The 19,193-nt window shown below is 40.2% G+C and overlaps 2 protein-coding genes across 3 annotated transcripts; both read left to right on the forward strand.

Annotated features, from left to right (window-relative positions):
* Positions 1–1,095: 1,095 nt before the first annotated feature.
* pgam1.L (phosphoglycerate mutase 1 L homeolog) lies at positions 1,096–8,985 on the forward strand. Its single transcript, NM_001091527.1, is given in 4 exon segments — positions 1,096–1,278; positions 5,064–5,338; positions 5,832–6,012; positions 7,854–8,985. Coding segments are annotated over 4 exon segments (765 nt in total). The 5' UTR covers positions 1,096–1,139; the 3' UTR covers positions 8,024–8,985.
* A 2,403-nt stretch (positions 8,986–11,388) lies between these two features.
* exosc1.L (exosome component 1 L homeolog) lies at positions 11,389–18,078 on the forward strand. 2 transcript variants are annotated; one of them, NM_001093432.1, is given in 8 exon segments: positions 11,509–11,545; positions 11,833–11,948; positions 14,008–14,082; positions 14,625–14,713; positions 15,601–15,634; positions 16,804–16,854; positions 17,204–17,288; positions 17,570–18,078. In NM_001093432.1, coding segments are annotated over 8 exon segments (585 nt in total). In that variant the 5' UTR covers positions 11,509–11,517; the 3' UTR covers positions 17,677–18,078.
* The last annotated feature ends 1,115 nt before the right edge of the window (positions 18,079–19,193 follow it).

Genomic DNA, 19,193 nt, shown 5'->3' on the forward strand with positions numbered 1-19,193 from the left:
AACATTGGGATCAATCATCATTTACCAGCCAGGTGGCAACCCTACCTGGCAGTAAAAATGATGGCTGATCCCAATGTTATTAATAGGGAAAAAAGATAAATATATAGGAAGGCCGGTATTTTTTTCCAGAAAAGGTGGCAACCCTATGGCTAATACATAAGATAGCTTCAAGAAGGGGCTGGGTGGTTGTTCAGCAATCAGAAAAATGCAGAGTTACTGTAAATAGCTGTTCGTACAAAGTTAGGGTTGCCCTTGGCCGGTATTTTACTGGCCTGGACGGTAAAATTGATGGCTGATCCCAATGTTATTAATAGGGAAAAAGATAAATAATTAGGAAGGCCGATATTTTCTTTCCCGAAAAGGTGACAACCCTAAAAGTTGCTACAGGGACTGGTTCAATTTCCATATTGGAGTCAAGAAGGAATTTCCCCCCATCTGAAGCAAATTGGAGAAGCTTTTGTAGGTTTTTTTTTTTTTTTGATAACTAGAGACAGGTTTTAAAAGGATTGAACTTGACGGATGTGTCATCTCTCAACCTAATTAATTTTTCATTACTTAAAATAACAAGCTACATTAGCCACTTAGCCCCTGCTAAATCTAGCAGACTAATGTTTAGTGAAATAACAGTGCCCTGGCTTCGCTTGGCAGCACATTAATAAGCGATATTTCCCACACAGCGTTGCTTCCTATGAGCACCTGGATGAAGGTCACGTCGTCCTCAGCAGGCTACGTGCTGCACGTGCAGAGACAGACAGGCGGTGAAGCAGCCAGCGCCCACAGCCGACGATTGACGTCACAGGCTAACGCTGCCAATAGTATAGCCCGGCGGAATTCCGCTATGACCAAGCGTCAGCGTTAAGGTGTTCTTCTTACTGCTAAATACTGCGATAGCGTTAAATTGAGCTAAATAAAAGATTAATTTCCTAGTGTTATAGATTTTTCCAGTAACAAAGATGCCCAAGACTCAGAGCGCTCTATAAACTCCTGTCAAACAGACCGGCCCTCAACACGTTTGTGCTGTAACGTCACTCGCTTTCTCCGCCCCCTCCGCTATATTTTTTTTGGGGGGCGAGGTGCGCATGCGTAGGTTACTGAGCAGCAGCAGGTCCGCAGTGTGACAGCCGGTGAGAAGAGAAAACATGGCCGCTTACAAAATTGTACTTATCCGCCACGGAGAGAGCTCTTGGAACCAAGAAAATCGCTTCTGCGGATGGTTTGATGCGGATCTTAGCGAAACCGGCCAGCAAGAAGCCCAGAGAGGCGGCCAAGCTCTCAAAGGTAGTGGCCAAGGGCAAATAACGGGTGTAAATGGGGGGTCTCCATTAGGGATGTTCAGTCTTCCCTCCTTCAGCTGTTCCCTTCTATATACATTTAGTCTAGCGCTGTCTTATTTGTCCTTTAAATCCACTCAATTGTTACACGATCTGCTGTTGCTCTTTAATTCATCTCTGCTACACTTATTATTGCAGCGTCAGTGAGACCTAGAGATCTATTAGAGACATGGCTGCCTCCTTCTCTGCTCATCTTCTTTCACCTCTACCTGCAAATACGCTGCCATTATACTCTGCTGTCCAAGTGCTTCTCTACAGAGGCCCGGTTATTCTTTATACTACACTTTAGGAAGCCAGATTATAATATGATTTTATCCTACCTTTAAGATAACTTTTAGTATGTTATAGAACTGCTCGGTCTAAGCAACTTTTCATTTGGTCTTCATTATTTATTCTTTAGTGTTTTTTTAATGATTTGCTTTCTTCTTCTAAAACACTTTCCAGCTTTCAAATGGGGGTCACTGAGCCAATCTTAAAACAAATGCTCTGTGAGGCTACAAATGTACTGTTATTGCTACTTTTTACTATTCCTCTTTCTATTCAAGCCTCTCTACTATTCATATTCCAGTCTCTTAAAGCAGTGTATGGTTGCTGGGATAATTTGGACCCTAGCAACCACTTTGCTGAAACTGCAGAGCTGCTGAATAAAAAGCTAAACAACTCTTAAAACAGAAATAATAAAAAATAGAAACCAATAGCAAATTGTTTTAGAATGTCTCTCTACATCATACCGCATCAACGAACAGATGCGGCCGTGATCCGACAGTATTTTTTGTCCCAATCCGATTGAGATCTGGCTGACTTTCGGCCAGATCTCGATTGGGGAAGCTCGTCGGGGGGGCCCCATAGACGGGCCAATAAGCTGCCAACACGGTCTGTCGCCAGCTTTTATCGTCCCGTGTATGGCCCACCTTAAACCTTATAAAGTCAGCGATGTAGAAATGATGATGAATGAATATTTATAGAGCACCAATGTATTGTAGAAAGGCTCTGTGCAGAAGACAAAGAGAATACTGCTTTGAGCTTTATATGATCTAAAAGGAGAAATGCGGGTGTATTTGTTTCAAAGGCCGTCTGTGATGCAAAACCTCATTAAATGTATGCTGTTAATATTCCATCATACAGTGAGCTGTTGTGAGTACATATTATACTGGGGGGAGTGCCTCACGGCATTAAAAAGAGAAAAAAAAACTGCAGCACTCCAAATGTAAGCACTAGAGACTGTTTGTGACCCTCATCAGCCCTTTTTTTAACTCTTTCATTAAATGCATGCAAGGGGTTAATAATCGGCATCAGTCTACATAGCAGGGCTATGCTTGGGTCCGGATCTGCACCTTGGTCTAGCTCCTCCTCCTGATTAGGTGCATTGGCAGACAGTTAATGCTGGTGGGCTTTACTGGGGATGTTAGTTTTTCCATTGGGCTATGAATCTAGAGCAGCTGAAAATTAAGACCCAACCCAAGTACCTAGGAGGAGCTGCGTTAAGCAGTTGCATTGCTGTGAGCTCAGATTGGATCTTTGTTTTGGGGTTTCTGCTTTTAGAACTAAAGTGCCATGCCCAGAATATAAGGTCCTGGATATAGCACAGCTGTGCTCTTTTTTTTTTTTTTTTTTTTTTTTTTTTTTTTTATATATACAATTTTTGCTGTCTGTTCCCTTTAAGTTTTAATGTTTCCCATGAGCCCCACACACACACACACACACATCTTCCTGGCCAGAGGCACAAAGAGAAAATGCGGGTCATCCTACTTATTTGTCTCTGTGGGGTTTCCTGGCTTGTGTTGCACTTTGCAGTGAACCAGCGTATGACTAATTTTACTCATAAGATCCTGTACTGGAAATGATGCAATATGAGACTAGATGACTGCAATTCGAACTTCCAAATCTCTCTACACTGTGACTGGAGAGGACAGATGAAGCTGACCATCTCTTTACACCAAGGGTGTCCAACCTGCGGCTCAAGGGCCGCATGCGGCCCAGGATGGATATGAATGTGGCCCAGCTTGAAGGAGAGAGAAAAGGAAGAGAAGGGGAAAAAAAAGAAATTAATAAATACATGTGTGGAAATACAGAGAAAACGAGAGTGAAATAACACTTACTGCTCTCTAAGTCCAGACACATTAACCACCTCAGTCTGTCGTCTTGTTAGGAACAGGCTTACTATGCCAGGTTGTAACAATGTGGTGACCTATGGAGTAGGGAGGATGGGGACTCTGCCCATTGCTTAGTTAGTAATAATATATTAAGTCTGTTTAATATACAAATGGCCCATATTCCAGTGTATAGATCCATCTTGTTATCTAACTGGTATTGTAGTTGTTTTCTTTAATTTTACAAATTAAAAGTGTTTTGTATTTAATGTGAGGCCCCAGACAATTTTTCTTTTTCCAATGTGGCCCAGAGAAGCCAAAAGTTTGGACACTGCTTTACATTCGGTTTGGGATCTGCCTTTTTCATCAGGATTCGGATTTGGACAAATCCAAGTTCCTGGTCGAACCAAATCTGAATCCAAAGAATCATGACTTCTTCTGTCAAACAAGGAAGTCAACTTTTTTTTTTTTAGCTGTGTCTGCAGTTCTTTCCCCCTGATTTATATATGCAAAGTAGGTAACCCATAGCAACCAATCTGTTTTCAGGGTTACTAGACCAGTAGCAAACATTACACCCTCTGTATACAGCCAGGACCGCCATCAGAAATCGCAGGGCCCCATACGACAAAATTTCCTGGGCCCCCTGGGCTGCACCCACCGCAAGCCCCACCTACAGGTCCGCCCTTCCTAGCACACAGTAAAAAAAAATAAAATATTGGTGGCTAAGGTTTCCCACATGTTAATAAAAAATAAAAAGATATTGGTGGTCAGGGCCCCCCATAAAAAAACATTTCTGGCCAGCCCCCCCCCCCCCCCCATTAAAAAATATTGGTGGCTAGGACCCCACATGAGAAAAAAAATTGGTGGCCAGGCCCCCCCCCCACATTTATAAGAAAATTGGTGGCCAGGGCCCCTTACACGTCCATGCCTTCTCGAAGTCCGCAGCTCTCAGAAAGATGGGGGGCCCAGATAATCAAGTAAGCATGGCCGGGCCCCCCATACCCCTACAACTCTCCCCCCTGTCCCCCCCTGATGGCTGCCCTGTAAACAGCACATGCAGACACAAAGTACCAAATGGCCATTTCCATTGCATGAATGATCAGGAAACAAATGCATGGTATGTGTTAAATAGTTGTTTAAGAAACTTCCTTATTGATCCACAATGATTTCTTTGTGTAATTCATTTTGTGACTCCCATTTGTGCATTTACTAAAAAAAGGAACTGACAATACATTCTGGGCTCAGTTACACTGATTATTTTGTGGGTTATAGTTTGAGATGGGCTGATAATCTTTATGTATATTGCTGCTTAAAAATTAAAGTTGGTGGCACATGGGGCCTGTTTGAGCCAAATGAAACTACCCAAACTTGGCCCCTTTCAATGACAAGAATGGAACATTCCTGACTACTCCAGTATTCCCACTTTTCAGCCAGAAAACACTCCTCAGGCCTGGGTGCTCTATTATTGCTCCATATTGATTGTTTATAACATTACTGCAGAATCGGACTGGGACACCAGGGGCCCACCAATTAATCTTAGACCAGGATCCCACTCTTATTACTATTTTTCTTCCTCTTCTCACTCAACCTCTATTCTCCTAGTCAAATTTACATGAATTTGTGGTTCTGTTTGGTTTTGCAGATGCTGGCTTTGAGTTTGATATCTGCTTCACGTCTGTGCTTAAGCGGGCCATTCGTACATTATGGATAGCTTTGGAGGGCATCGACCAGATGTGGCTACCAGTTGTCAGAACATGGCGACTGAATGAGAGGCATTATGGTGGCCTAACAGGCCTTAATAAGGCGGAGACTGCTGCTAAGCATGGAGAAGAGCAGGTCAAGGTTTGGAGAAGATCATTTGATATTCCTCCACCTCCAATGGATCCAGATCATGATTATTATAGCATAATCAGCAAGGTAAAGCACAATGGGATCCTTCTGTCCCTTTTCTGCCCAATATTCTGTTAAACTCTAGACATATTCGGGGCACAGATTTTTAGGTGGCTCATTTGTGCCTCTATAAACATATAATACACACAAGCCATGAATATCTTGTAAACTATAGCCTTATAATACACTAGCTATGAATATCTTGTAAATTATATCCTTATAAACGGTGAGTAGTGATGTCATTTGTCACGTGACTCGCTGAATCTTGTGTATTCTAATAAATAAAATACCCCCTGTTGCAAAATATGAGTATATTATAAATTACCTCGGTTTCCATGATCTGTATAAAAACAACTTATAATATCCTTATAATTTACAATAGGGGGTACTTTATTCACTATATAATGACCTTTTGCTGATCCTGACAGTTGTTTAGTGGTTTTTTTTTTTTTTTTTTTTTTTTTTTTTGTGCAAAAGTGGGTAGAAATGTGAACTATCTGATCTTTTCACTTTACTACAGGATCGACGCTACGCAGACCTGACAGAGGAGCAGCTTCCAAGTTGTGAAAGCTTGAAGGATACCATTGCACGTGCCCTACCCTTCTGGAACGAGGAGATTGTCCCACTTATTAAGCAGGGGAAACGAGTGTTTATTGCAGCTCATGGCAACAGTCTTAGGGGAATTGTCAAGCACATTGAAGGTAAATTGTCTGCAAATTCTCTGTGACAGCTGTACAACATTTTCTATGTAATGGGCCAGTTATGCCTTTTTTCTTTTTTTTTTGCCTTTTCTAAATATAATTCTGTACATTCAGACACTGGGCCTTACACATCTCTTTGAGGGTTATAACTGTCTTCGTGGCATCAGGATTTGCTGATTCATTATGTAATCTGTGCTGCAGTGAATAGAACTATGTGCTGAAATGGCAGCTCATCCAACATATAGATGTACTAAGAAAACACAAAATGTTAAGTTATTTTAAACAGAATCCAGGGAGTGCTGAGCTTGGAATTTCCCAGGGAGTTCTCTCTGCAGCCCACACATTGCTAGTGAGATGTAGTCATTCCCTGTATTTTATTACTGCAGACCTGTGCAAATTCAGGAGCACTGTCTCTTATCTGACGTGTAAGTGTTAAACATATGTATGTAAGTAGAACAGGTTGGATTTATTTATGGCTATAGTACATAATGTACACAAACGGCAAAAAAGATGAGATCTGTGCAGGATCCTTTTTTCTATGTATCTAGTTGTTTCCATTTTGGTGATATGGGTACAGTGGATTTAATTTTCTTAACTTAGAATGCATAATGAAGACATCATAACAAAGATGAGGGTGGCCTTTTCCCTGAAAAGTAATTTATTTTTATTTTATTTATTGCAACATGGAGCTGTATAAATGGAGGGAACCTAAGGGTGATTTATATATCCCCAGCCCTTTGTGTTTGCAGCAGAGGAACTGCTTTTGTAGTTTAACCCTTTGCAGTATGAACTTTATATGGTCAAGCAAGTCTGCAAAGGGGGCATAGCAGGGTGCCAGGACAGTTTATGGATTGTTATAAGTTTGCCCAACCAAACCATGTAGTGTGCGCAGTGATCAGCAGATGTAACTGATATAACTGACTGGAAAGGGCACTGTTGCTATTTTCTTCATGCAGTGCGATGTATTCAGTGGGGACCATTAAATCTACTACACACTTTACAAGGTTATTTATTATAAAAATGTGCCATTTCAAATTAAGACTGAGGTGGGGTAAATAAACTCTAAATAAGGGGCATGCATCAGGATATCCATCCCATTTGTAACAGACAGATATAAATTTAAAGGAGAAACAAACCCGTACTTGAAAAAACCCTAACCCCCCCCCCCCCCGGCGCGCGTAGACCAGCCTAACTGCTCCCTGGGCAAATGCCCCTAATTTTTTTTTTTACTTACCCCTCCGTGCAGATCAATCCTCGGTAGTTCACGGGCGACAATTTTTTTTTTCGGTCTTCTTTGGAACCTGATCGGAGTTTCGGCGCATGCGCAGTTGGAGTAAATTTCCGGTCACGAACGACTGCGCATGCGTCAAATTGAATTTTTGGAAATTTGTGACATGCGCAGTAGTTCATAACCGGAAATTTGCGCCAAAACTCAAATTCCCAAGAAGACCGAAAAAAGAAGATGGCGCCCGTGAACTCCCGAGGCCAGATCTGCACGGAGGGGTAAGTAAAAAAAAAAAAAAAAAAAATAGGGGCATTTGCCGGGGGGCAGTTAGGCTGTGGGGGAGGTTGGTCTATGCAGGGTAGCGTTTTCTTTCTAGTACTGCAAAGTTTGTTTAATCAGTTAACACTTTCCATTCAATTTTTTTGTGCCAGTTTCTCAGAATTGATTTGAATGCTTTTGTGTTCTTACCCACTGAGGAATAATAAATGAGCTCCACAGTCTTATCAGCTTGTTCAATGTCTTTTGTAGTATTTTTGGTAGAGTACTTTGGTGGAAGTTGCAAGCCCTTCCTCCCAGCTACGTGATTAGTTCATTATTATAATAATTTGTCTTGCAGGTATGTCAGATGAAGAGATCATGGGACTAAACTTGCCCACTGGAATCCCTATTGTTTATGAACTGGACAAGAACCTGAAACCTACTAAACCAATGCAGTTCCTGGGAGATGAAGAGACTGTGCGGAAGGCCATGGAGGCTGTAGCTGCCCAAGGCAAAGCCAAGAAGTAAACTGATGTTTTAGAGCAGCCATCCTTTAGTTTACTTCTCCCAAACACCTCACAGCTTAAGGACTCTCAGATATAGTTGCACGTGGGTCCATCCATTTTTCTACTCTATTTTTTGCCCTTTCTCCTGGAAAATAGTTACTGTTTCAACTGTAAAGCCATAGGTTTTTTTTTGCACTTGTAAGGCCAGTCAAGATCAAAGGTTTATAGAGAGAATACTGGAACACCACATATATCCCTAAATGCTTGCCCTTTAAATTCCAAAATGTCTGTTGATTAGAAACTGATAATCTGAATATTTAAAGTCAAAGGCTATGACAATTTATTAAGGAATTCTATGTGAATTTCTATGGGCTGTTAATTCATATAATTGTGTTGTGACCAAGCACTTAAGTTATTTATTTACTTTTCACTAGTGCACCTTTGTTTTGTTTTTGTATTTTTTTCCAGAGAAACAGCACTTATAATTAAGTTTATAATTTAATGTTTTTTAGGAATTTGACACTGTAGGTTAATACTGTATTTTATATCTGAGACTTCAAGGATAAGTAAGGTCAATTGCCAGTATGTGTAATAGTAACAGATTAACTGGTTTGAGGATCAAGCATACGCCCTATAAACTTGTGTATTTGGGTCCAAAATATTGGCAGCTCTGGCTAATGTGCAAACTACGTGTTGTACTTTGTCCTTACAATGAAACTGTTAATTTGCGGAGATAAATGGTTGCTGACCATATTTAAGTTGCCCCCTGATCCAGCCTGTCCTAGTAAGGATTGCTCAGGGGGCAAATGCAATTCATCAGAGTTAGTGGATTTGTTGGGAGAGCACTGGTCCTTTGTGTCCTGGCCTTTGGATAGAATCGGTGATCTCTGTCCATTACGTGCTACCATGTTTACTGTAGCTGTGTTTGCCTGATAGAGGTACCTTTTCAAGATCATTACAATAAAGGAGTGATGTGCAATTAAACATTGTGTTTTGTTTATTTTTTTTTAAGTAGCAGAATTTGATATAGAGCTCATAGAATCTGCTCAATACAAAAATGTAAACCTGCCAATCACTAGAGGTGTTTCTTCGTATTCAGACAGCTGTACTCTGGCTTTTGACTAACTCTCTAGCAGCCACAAGGGCCTGTAATTTAAATAAATTTCACACTACACTTACCTACATTATCTAGCTTTCCCGCCATCCAAAAAGTCCAGAGGTATTGCACAGAAGGTAGGTGAGCACTACCACAAACACAAAAAGCCTGTCCCCCCAACTGCAAAGAACAAAACCTTGGACCTGGAATGGATACATGTAAAGAATATGTTGGCCTCTTTGGAAAAAAAATCTAATTTTTGTATTGTATACAGAGGGAATTTAATAAACAGTTTCATGAAAACTTCATCTCAGCAGGGTGGCAAATATGTGTCACTGGAATGCTCCAACATGAGCAAAAAAGGGATAAAAAAAAAAACATGGGTAAATGAATGGGCCTGTAAGTGATTATTTGTTGTAAGCTCTTAAATTTATGTGATCTAGCTTCTCAGGACAAAAAGTAGCGCATGTCTGTAAGGCAATTGTAATCTGATGATGAGCATTAATGAAGGATTGGTTATCCAGAAACCCGTTATCCAGAAAGCTCTGAATTACAGAGGCAGTCGTCTATAGACACGTGAACACAGAACACACCGGCACAACATGGGTACTACTAGCAGGTATAACCTTACTTTTAGCAAAGTTATACCTGCTAGTAGTACCCATGTTGTGCCGGTGTGTTCTGTGTTCACGTTGCTTCTGAGGTTGCCAAATTCCTCTATCATCGAGCACCTGGGATTCGTGCGTTTCTGGATGGCCAGGGTGTGCGAGTGTAAGTTTTTTTTCTTTTTACAAGTCTCCTATAGACAACCATTTTATCCAAATAATCAAAGTATTCTTTTTCTCTGTAATAATAAAACCATATCTTGTATACTTTATCCGAACTAAGATATAATTAATCCTTATTGGAAGCAAAACCAGCCTGTTGGGTTTATTTAATGTTTACATGATTTTCTAGTAGACTAGATCCAAATTATGGAAACCCCAGTTCCCGAGCATTCTGGATAACAGGTTCCATACTTCGACTGTTGATGTTGCTCTTACAAAATAGGGAATTTCTTGTATGCCACTTTACCTTTTGACATGTTCAGAGAAAGCGACCCCTGTTTATCCCCAAAACTCATGTTGCTAGAGATAGTAGTATAGCTGCTAGAAGTATAGACCACAGCACAAGATGCACAGTAACAGAAGGGCTCTAGATACCAATGTTCTTAACGGAAGAAAGATAAAAACATAGGAAGGCCAGTGGCACCCCTAGCTCCCGATGACATGCAGTGTTCTGTGCATAAACAGTGCAGTGGCTTCAGTATCACTTTAAAGGAGAAGGAAAGGCTTGCAGCACTTGGGGGGTGCCAAATGTTACGCACCCTCAAGTGATTATATTTTCTATTAGAATTATGGTATGGAGATCCAAAATATGGAAAGATCCGTTATCCGGAAAACACCAGGCCCCGAGCATTCTGGATAATAGTTTCTGTACCTGTACTGCTACACCCATTGACACATAATGAATCATCTAAATACAACTGCATTACCCTCCTCGCTAAGTCCATTTATTAATTCATGAAAGAGAGATTGAAATGTGAGCCTGACCGAAGAGGATATCACCCATATGTAAATTGAAGTTTGTTCTAGGTGTAGTTTAATAGTTTCATCCAAAACCCCTAAGATGGTGAGGGAGATCATTTAGTGTGGCACTATTTCATATGGTTAGTGAAACAGGTCCTCGCTCTAAATGGACTGCAGAAAATCAAACTTCATCGGATGTGTAATCTATAGGACAATGCTTTTATTTTATCATGCACTTTGGGACCACTATTGATATGGGACAGATATTGCTCTCATATTACAACTGGGAATACTGCCGGTAGCCAGCCATATCTGCTGTTGTGTTGAATACCATAGCTACAATGTCAAACAAGGACAAACCTCTACACTAAAATAAAGTGTCTTTTTCGGTAACCCGACATTCTTTTTTGTGTTACTATCTGCCAATAACAAACGCCACCCAACATCACAGCGAATAAATGTTCTAATAACTATTACCACCACAAAACAGTACAAATGACATTCTGGTGTTGTTAGAAAAACACCTTTGAGAGCAGGATGTCATATTGAAAACCATAATTTTGTAAGGCTAACAATACTCTCGCGTCATCAAGGAGCAGCCGCCAAGGGGAGTGTCCCAACAGCCCGGCCCGAGTCTGCATTTATTTGCAAGTTTACACACGCATAACGTTAAGTAACTATATTTGCTACAATAAAAAGTCTAGCAGGGTTTTAACACTAAAATGTTACAATTGCCGCGCTGGGTACGTCATCACGCTGCGACGCGGCCAATGGGGGAGTGTGTGACGTCACTAACCGGAATATATCCAATCGGAGCCTTGCTTGCCCTGTATTAGTTGTCACGTGTTTATCATGGCTCCTGTGAGGTGTAGTGTGCCGGGTGAGTTGTTTAGAGTGAGTTATGTTAGTGGAGGTGTCGCCTGGTAATGAAGGACTGGGCTAAGTAGGACTGCTGTGTGTTAGTGACTGTAATGTAACAGTGAGGACGCATCTAGGACAGCCGTGTTATAAACAGCAATAGTGGGAACGTGTCGCGATGTAGTAACTCCAACTCTCACGTCAGGCGTCAGTGATTTACGATTGAAGTTCTAATCACTAAAGTAGGATCGTATATAAAAGTTGGTGCCATTTTGTTATGATACATTGTTATTACTGTAACCCCTGCAGGTGAGAGACTGTGCAGCACTGAAGACTGTGCTCCTGGCTATGGCACTTTCTGCAGACATGGCTATATTTTTGCCTCCCTGGCAGGTTACATAGTGAAGAAAAGTGACAATGGCTTGGTAAGTAGCCTCCTGTGCTACAGAACACGGTTTCCATGAAGGCAACAAGTTGTAAAAATGGAAACATGTAAATTAATACTGACTGAAATGTTATTTTCCTTAGACGTAACATTACATTTAAATTTGTAAACCACGCCCACTTTTGTGGCCACACCTCCTAATTGCCATGTTCGTTTTACACAATTTGGCAGGTTATGAAAGTTTGAACTTATTCCTACTTCCAGAGAAGTTTTAACATATTCCTATGTTTTTATTTTTTGAATAATTACAGCTTTGCCAATGAAGGTGAATTGGCTTTCAAGCTGTGAGTCTAACTTTTCCCAAGGGACCTGTTATCATAATTGTTACCATTACTTATTTGCTTATCTCCAAATTGTTACAAAAGTATCTTATCTGAACCTTGTGGCTGTTCTGGGCTCTCTGCCAAAAGCCAATTAAGTTAGAAACAGTGTATCTTTTTTTAGTTAAGTGCAGAGAAAATGGGGCCTTTCTAGTACAAACACGGGACTGCGGGTTGAGCTGTCAAAAGCGGAACTGTCCCGTTAAAAACTGGACAGTTGGGAGGTATGGTTATTACTGGGCCCCACATCAAATAATTTTTCAGGCCCCAAAAATGTCTAGAGGTTGACCTGTATTGACCAATATGTATTGAAATGATATTTCAATTAGGGCCTCTATACCTACTGGGCCCCCCCTGCAGGTGCAGGGTCTGCCTCTTCTGTAGTTACGCCCCTGGCAGTGGTCACTCATGGGATGTTACATAGTTAAATTGGGTTGAAAAAAGACAAAGTCCATCAAGTTCAACCCCTCCAAATGAAAAACCCAGCATCCATACACACCCCCCTCCCTACTTTCACATAAATTCTATATACCCATATCTATACTAACTATAGAGTTTAGTATCACAATAGCCTTTGATATTATGTCTGTCCAAGAAATCATCCAAGCCATTCTTAAAGGCATTAACTGAATCGGCATCACAACATCACCCGGCAGTGCATTCCACAACCTCCCTGTCCTGACTGTGAAGAACCCCCTACGTTGCTTCAAATGAAAGTTCTTTTCTTCTAGTCTGAAGGGGAGGCCTCTGGTACGGTGATCCACTTTATGGGTAAAAAGGTCCCCTGCTATTTGTCTATAATGTCCTCTAATGTACTTGTAAAGTGTAATCATGTCCCCTCGCAAGCGCCTTTTTTCCAGAGAAAACAACCCAACCTTGACAGTCTCCCCTCATAATTTAAGTCTTCCATCCCTCTAACCAATTTAGTTGCACTTAGTCTCTGCACTCTCTCCAGCTAATGTTAACCCATGAGTGACCACTGCCATGTGAGGATCAGGAAATGTATGTGCTGAGTTCCGGGGCAGTGATTGCTTTCATAACTACACAAAGTGGTCACTGGAAGTTTGCAGCCAACTCAGTGACAATATAGACTATGCACCAGCAGGTAGCTGTCTTGCTAACTAACCAGTATCATTATTGGCCTCCGATGCCTACAGCTTTCATAACCTGGGCTCCTGCTTTCAGTAATGTTGGAGCTAATCTTTTAAAGGAGAAGGAAAGGCTAAAATTAAGTAAGCTTTATCAGAAAGGTCTATATAAATACACCAGAAAACCCTCAAAGTAATGCTGCTCTGAGTCCTCTGTCAAAAGAAACACAGCATTTCTTTCCTTCTATTGTGTACACATGGACTTCTGTATCAGACTTCCTGTTTTCAGCTTAAACCTCCAGGGCTGGGCTCGAGCATGCTCAGTTTCTCCTTTCTCCTCCTCCCCTCCCTGCTGTAATCTGAGCTCAGAGCTGTAAGTGAGCAGGGAGAGACTCAGGCAGAAAGTGATGTCACACCAAGCTTATATGGCAGCTTCAAACAGGTATGGTTAAGCATTCTGCAGAATAAATATAGCCTTCTAGCTTGCACTATTGTGGCTAATCTGTTGGCAATAAACTGTCTTGGAGCTTTCCTTCTCCTTTAAACTAGATTTGAATGCACACCAATGTGCTGCTCCTGAGCAGACTGTGGACAATGTAATATTAATAGGTTTCTGAACCTTTCTTTCTAGATGCCAATCATTTCTGTGGTGAGGGACACTGATTCACATCTTCTGCCAGATGTGGGTTCTGTTGTCACTTGTAAGGTAAGTATGCATTTTACACTCCAGAGAAGTTGGAGTAAGTTGTTATGGTACGTGGTGTATATATTATAACAACAACAGGTGGTAAAATGTATTTGGGGGGGGGCAGTTACCTGTTTCCCAGCTACTCAAAGCAGTCACTGAGAATTTGAAGCTAACTCAGACAATGTTAAAGGCATACAGACACCAGAAATTAATTATTTTAGTAATGAGCTGTGCAAAGGGGTCAATGTTATTAACATGTCTCAGCTAAAGGATTAATGTGAGATGATGAGATGCCACCACGATTGAAAGGAATACTTTGGAAGGAGATGGTGAGGATTATTGGGGAAACTATGACTGTCTAGATTGCAACAAATGTTTATAACTGGCAGATGTAAACAGATACTGTGTGGCAGTTTATGACTGGTCTTTATAGTAGTTTTTAGAAATCCACTATGTTTCTTCACATGATATCACTTAACTTTAAAATGTGTACTTATTTTTCACTTTTTTTATTATTCTGTAATTTCTAATTTAGTCTTTTTTTCCCCACTCAAAATTAGGTAACAAGCATTAACTCCAGGTTTGCAAAGGTCCAAATTATGTATATTGGTTCAACTCCGCTGAGAAATACATTCCGAGGCACAATCAGGTAAAGGTTTATGCTGAGCCTAGGTCCCTCTTATTTTAAGTATGGATTCTGCTGAATAGAGGGAGACCATGTACTTGTGTATCTGGGTGTTGAAGATCTGAAGTTTGTTAAAAAAAAAAAAAAAAAAAATTTAGATTAAATTAAAAAAAAAAAATACCAGCAAAATATATTTACTGAGGCTTCAAATTTATTTTGTATGTAGGTTTTAATTTTAGGCCCTCTACTCTTCATCTTCCATGTCAAGATTGCTCACTGGTACTTAACTAGGGGTGCACCAAATTCACTATTTCGGATTCGGCCGAACCCCGAATCCTTCAAGAAAGATTTGGCCAAATACCGAACCAAATCCAATTCCTAATTTGCATAAGCAAATTAGGGGTGGGAAGGGGAAAACTTTTTTTACTTTTTTGTTTTGTGACAAAAAGTCACGTGATTGCCTGCCCCGGCCCTAATTTGCATATGCAAATTAGGGTCCGGCTGGGCAGAAGGATTTGGCCAAATCTGAATCCTGCTGAAAAAAGCCTAATCCCGAACAGAATCTTGGATTCGGTGCATCCCTATACTTAACCACTGGCAACCAGATGGGTTTAATTCCAACCCTTAGAGCCAAAGAACTAGAGATATAAAAGCCACAGAAAAAGCAAAGAAATCTGTTGCCTGCATAATACGAACAGTACATTTTGAGATTAACTATTCCCTTTAAAGTGCACTTTTTTCCCCCCAAAACTGCACTATATTATACAATGTTTTCAGGCAAAACTAAACACTTTATATTTTTATGACATTTGCATTCCGTTAAATGCCCGGCATTCATTAATGAAAAAGTTATTGAGAGGCAGAGCTGGACGTTTTTTTCTTATGAATAAATATTTGTTTTTGGCTTGTAGGAAAGAAGACATTCGTGCTACAGAAAAAGACAAGGTAACTGGATCCCCTTGTTTGATTTTTGAGAGATCCTAGAAGGCAACCCGTTAAATTAAGAACACTTGAAGGGACAGCCCCTAATTATTCAGCGGATAGAAACCGTGTATTTCACGTTGTGCCATATTTCTAGCTGATACAACTGCCTTTTTACTTGAAAATGAAAATATTGTTGCTCTCTTTGGTAAGGGAATTTCAGAAGTGTGTCACAGCCACTAGTCTTGAAGATATATTTTTATTGCTGCTTGTATTGTACGTGGCTTTTTTTGATGTGGATTCAAGGCTTGTGCATAGTGTACTTTTACTTTATACAGGTATATACATGTGTTACTGCTTTAATTGCTAAGGAAACCAATGGTACTTTCATGTATCAGAAAAACTGCTCAGAAGATATTGCTCTGTAAATCTAAGGAGATATTCTGGGGTTGTTCTTCAGTTCAGGAGGGCACTGTTTAGGATGCATCTGTGTATGAGATGAAGGACTAGCTTTAATGTATAGAAATATGCAGATAAATAAGACTTACATTGCAGAATGTCATAAAACATATATGAAAGTAAACCCTGTTTATGGGCTTATATGTGTTTATTCTTCTTTAACCAATCACATGCAATAACAGGCACTGCCTGTCAAGGACCTGACTGCCAGTCCTTGTAGGATTTACATTTATTGGTCAATGATTTTCTGCTTATAACATGGCGATACACAGCATGGAAATGTTCCCCAGTAGCCAAAAAGGTTATGGGCTTTAGCACACGGGCAGATTTGAGTGCATTGCTGTAGGCGATTTTTAATTTTAGCAGGGGGAAGGCAGTTCAGGGAGATTGTCGCCCTGAAGAAGATGCGATTCGTCGCCAGTCGGCTAAATCTCCCCAAATCTGCCTGTGTGCTAAAGTCCTAAAGGAGCAGCATAATCCCCTTTTCATTAGAAAGCTCTGAACATACTTTTTACCTATTATTTGGTTTTCGTTTTGTTATCTGTTGCACTTAAAATGGCAATATCTTAAACTGTAGTCACATTCTACTTCCTGGTTTGTACAAGCACCATCAAAACAAACTGAAAAGCCCTCTGTATAATGAGCTGCTTATCATAAGGCTTAATAAAGGCCATGACAAATAACAATAAGCAAAGTGGTCTTCTATATTTCTTAACATGCTCTGTCTTTTGAAGGTTGAAGTCTACAAAAGCTTTCGGCCAGGAGATATCGTTATGGCCAAAGTGGTATCCTTTTAGCTGATACAATCAATGAGAAATATATTGCCTCTATTTTTATTAACCAATGTCTTCACGTTGATTATCTATTTTGCAAATATTTATAATAACACATTGGTATATACAAATATTTAATCATTTTGCTTTGTCTTCTGCTATACTTGATTTCCAAACAATCCACAAGTATTCTGGGGATCAGGTCTAGGTCACGTTGTTCAGTTGTCTCTGAGCAGGGCAGTTAAGCTCCTTCGTTCCAATCTCGGCAACCTGTATGGACTGTACATTGTGTAAGGGGCATTGTTGTGCCTTGCCCACTCTATTGCCACAAAGTTTTATATTTCCTAAACTTTTGCATGAGATATCTTTGGGTGACATCCAGTCAAATTATCTATTAAGCACAGCAGAGAATGAGCTGGGAGTTGTTGTTGCTCACAGTGAAGCAGGTTAGTGGAACAGTGTGCAGAATTATGGTGCTAGTAATTACTGAAATTATTGCCATCTGTCTTCTTTTCCTACTGTGGTCCCCCATAACTTTCATTTTGTGGGCCTTGAATAGCCATATGTGATAGTGTTCCAGGGAATCTCCAAACATTATGACAGTCCCACTATATCTTTACCCCCATAATGATTACCCAGAGCAGGGGGGCGTGTGGATGTGTTATAAACAAACAGATTTCACTTACTGTTCGCATACTAATCCGTGTCTGTGTGATTTTTGTCACAGGAGCGACTATGGTGCCAATCAGCTGGTGTGAGATGCAGTGTCCAAAGACGCACATTAAAGAACAGAGGAAAGTTGCACGGGTGCAGCCAGAGTTTCTGCAGACGTAGAAATCGACAGCTGTTTAAGTTCTTTGGAGTTGCCTCTAACCACTCCATTGCCAGTCAGTTCTGACTTATTCTAATTTGTATTGTGGCAAACAATTATATAATCTTTTTAAATGCTTTTTTTTTTTTTTATTTTTTTTTTTTTAAATCACAACCTTGTTGCTATATGGAGTATTGCTCTGTAACATAACCAAACCGTGGCTGTTACATTTCTTCCATACTTTAGTTTGTTATAAATAAGACAAGCCAAAAAACATAGCTAGATTCCCTTCAAAGAATTTTAAACAGTATTTGTTTCCTCCAAAAAAAAAAAAAATCCCATCATGCCTCAGATATATGTTCCGGTGGTTTTATTTGGGTTTTGTACATTTGCCTCTATGGAAATTAAATTACATCTGTCATTTATTGTCATTTATTATTTTGTGTCCTTGAATTGAACGCTGTGTTTTGTTCATTAGAAGATAATAGTAAGAAACCCAAAACAGATGGTAAAGGTTCAGCTTGATTTGTCCATTGTACACGTTAAAGTGATACTGACACTAAAACTTTTCTTTCAAAAATATTAATCTACATGAAAAGTTACCTGTAGATCATGTTGATCGTTTTCACTGATAGTTCTGCTTTTGTAAGTAATTGTTAGTTGAAGTTTCTAAACCTGACAGTTTTGCCAACCGGACTGTCACTTCTTATCTTGTCAGTTAGGGTAGGACTACACGAATGATTCCGAAACAAAAATAAGGTAAGAGATAGAATTGTCGCATGGTGCTGCAGCATTGATCCGATGCAACACGACTGTGGATGCAGATGCTTCAACACGGTGACACCATGCGACAATGCATTTATTTGCCTTATTTTTGTCGCAGTGCGTCGAATCATGCCGAAAATGTCCATGTAGTCCTACCCTTAGGAGTTTCTAATGCTAAAGGACTACTGCTGCACAAATATGGCAGCCCCCTCATAGAGGAACGGGGTAGTAAGAAAGGTAATGTAAAAGCATCAAGCAAATACTTTTATGGCACAATTATAAGTAGCATTCAAAGACATTGTTATGGTAGATAATAAAAAAGGTTATTTTCTGATGTCAGTATCTCTTTAAGTAATGCTGCATATTCTGTAATGCAGTGTGTGCAATCTCTATCCTAAAAAGAGAGCATATAACCACAACAGTGTTGGAGAGAAATGGGAGATGGGAAGAGACCAGGCAAAGGAGTTTCATATTGGTGAATTATTAAGGCAGAGCTACGTATATGTATATGGCAAGTAAATACCATCTGTGTTCAGAAGGCTTTATGCTGTATATTTTGCACATTAAGGGCTTTTTGGCTCCTTTTAGCCTGTATCACCCTAACCAGGCTAGGTTCTCTGCTTCACTACTCAAATCCAACCAACTCAGAAACCATGTTCCAATATCTTGCACTGATGAAATTGAACAATATCGAAACAGGATGTCTGCAAGTTTGGATATATGGCTCTGAACTAGTAGGCTGTATCTGTTCTATAAACCAGCGGTTCTGGGTGCA

This window comes from Xenopus laevis, chromosome 7L (genome assembly GCF_017654675.1).
Source record: "Xenopus laevis strain J_2021 chromosome 7L, Xenopus_laevis_v10.1, whole genome shotgun sequence".
Lineage (NCBI taxonomy): Eukaryota > Metazoa > Chordata > Amphibia > Anura > Pipidae > Xenopus > Xenopus laevis.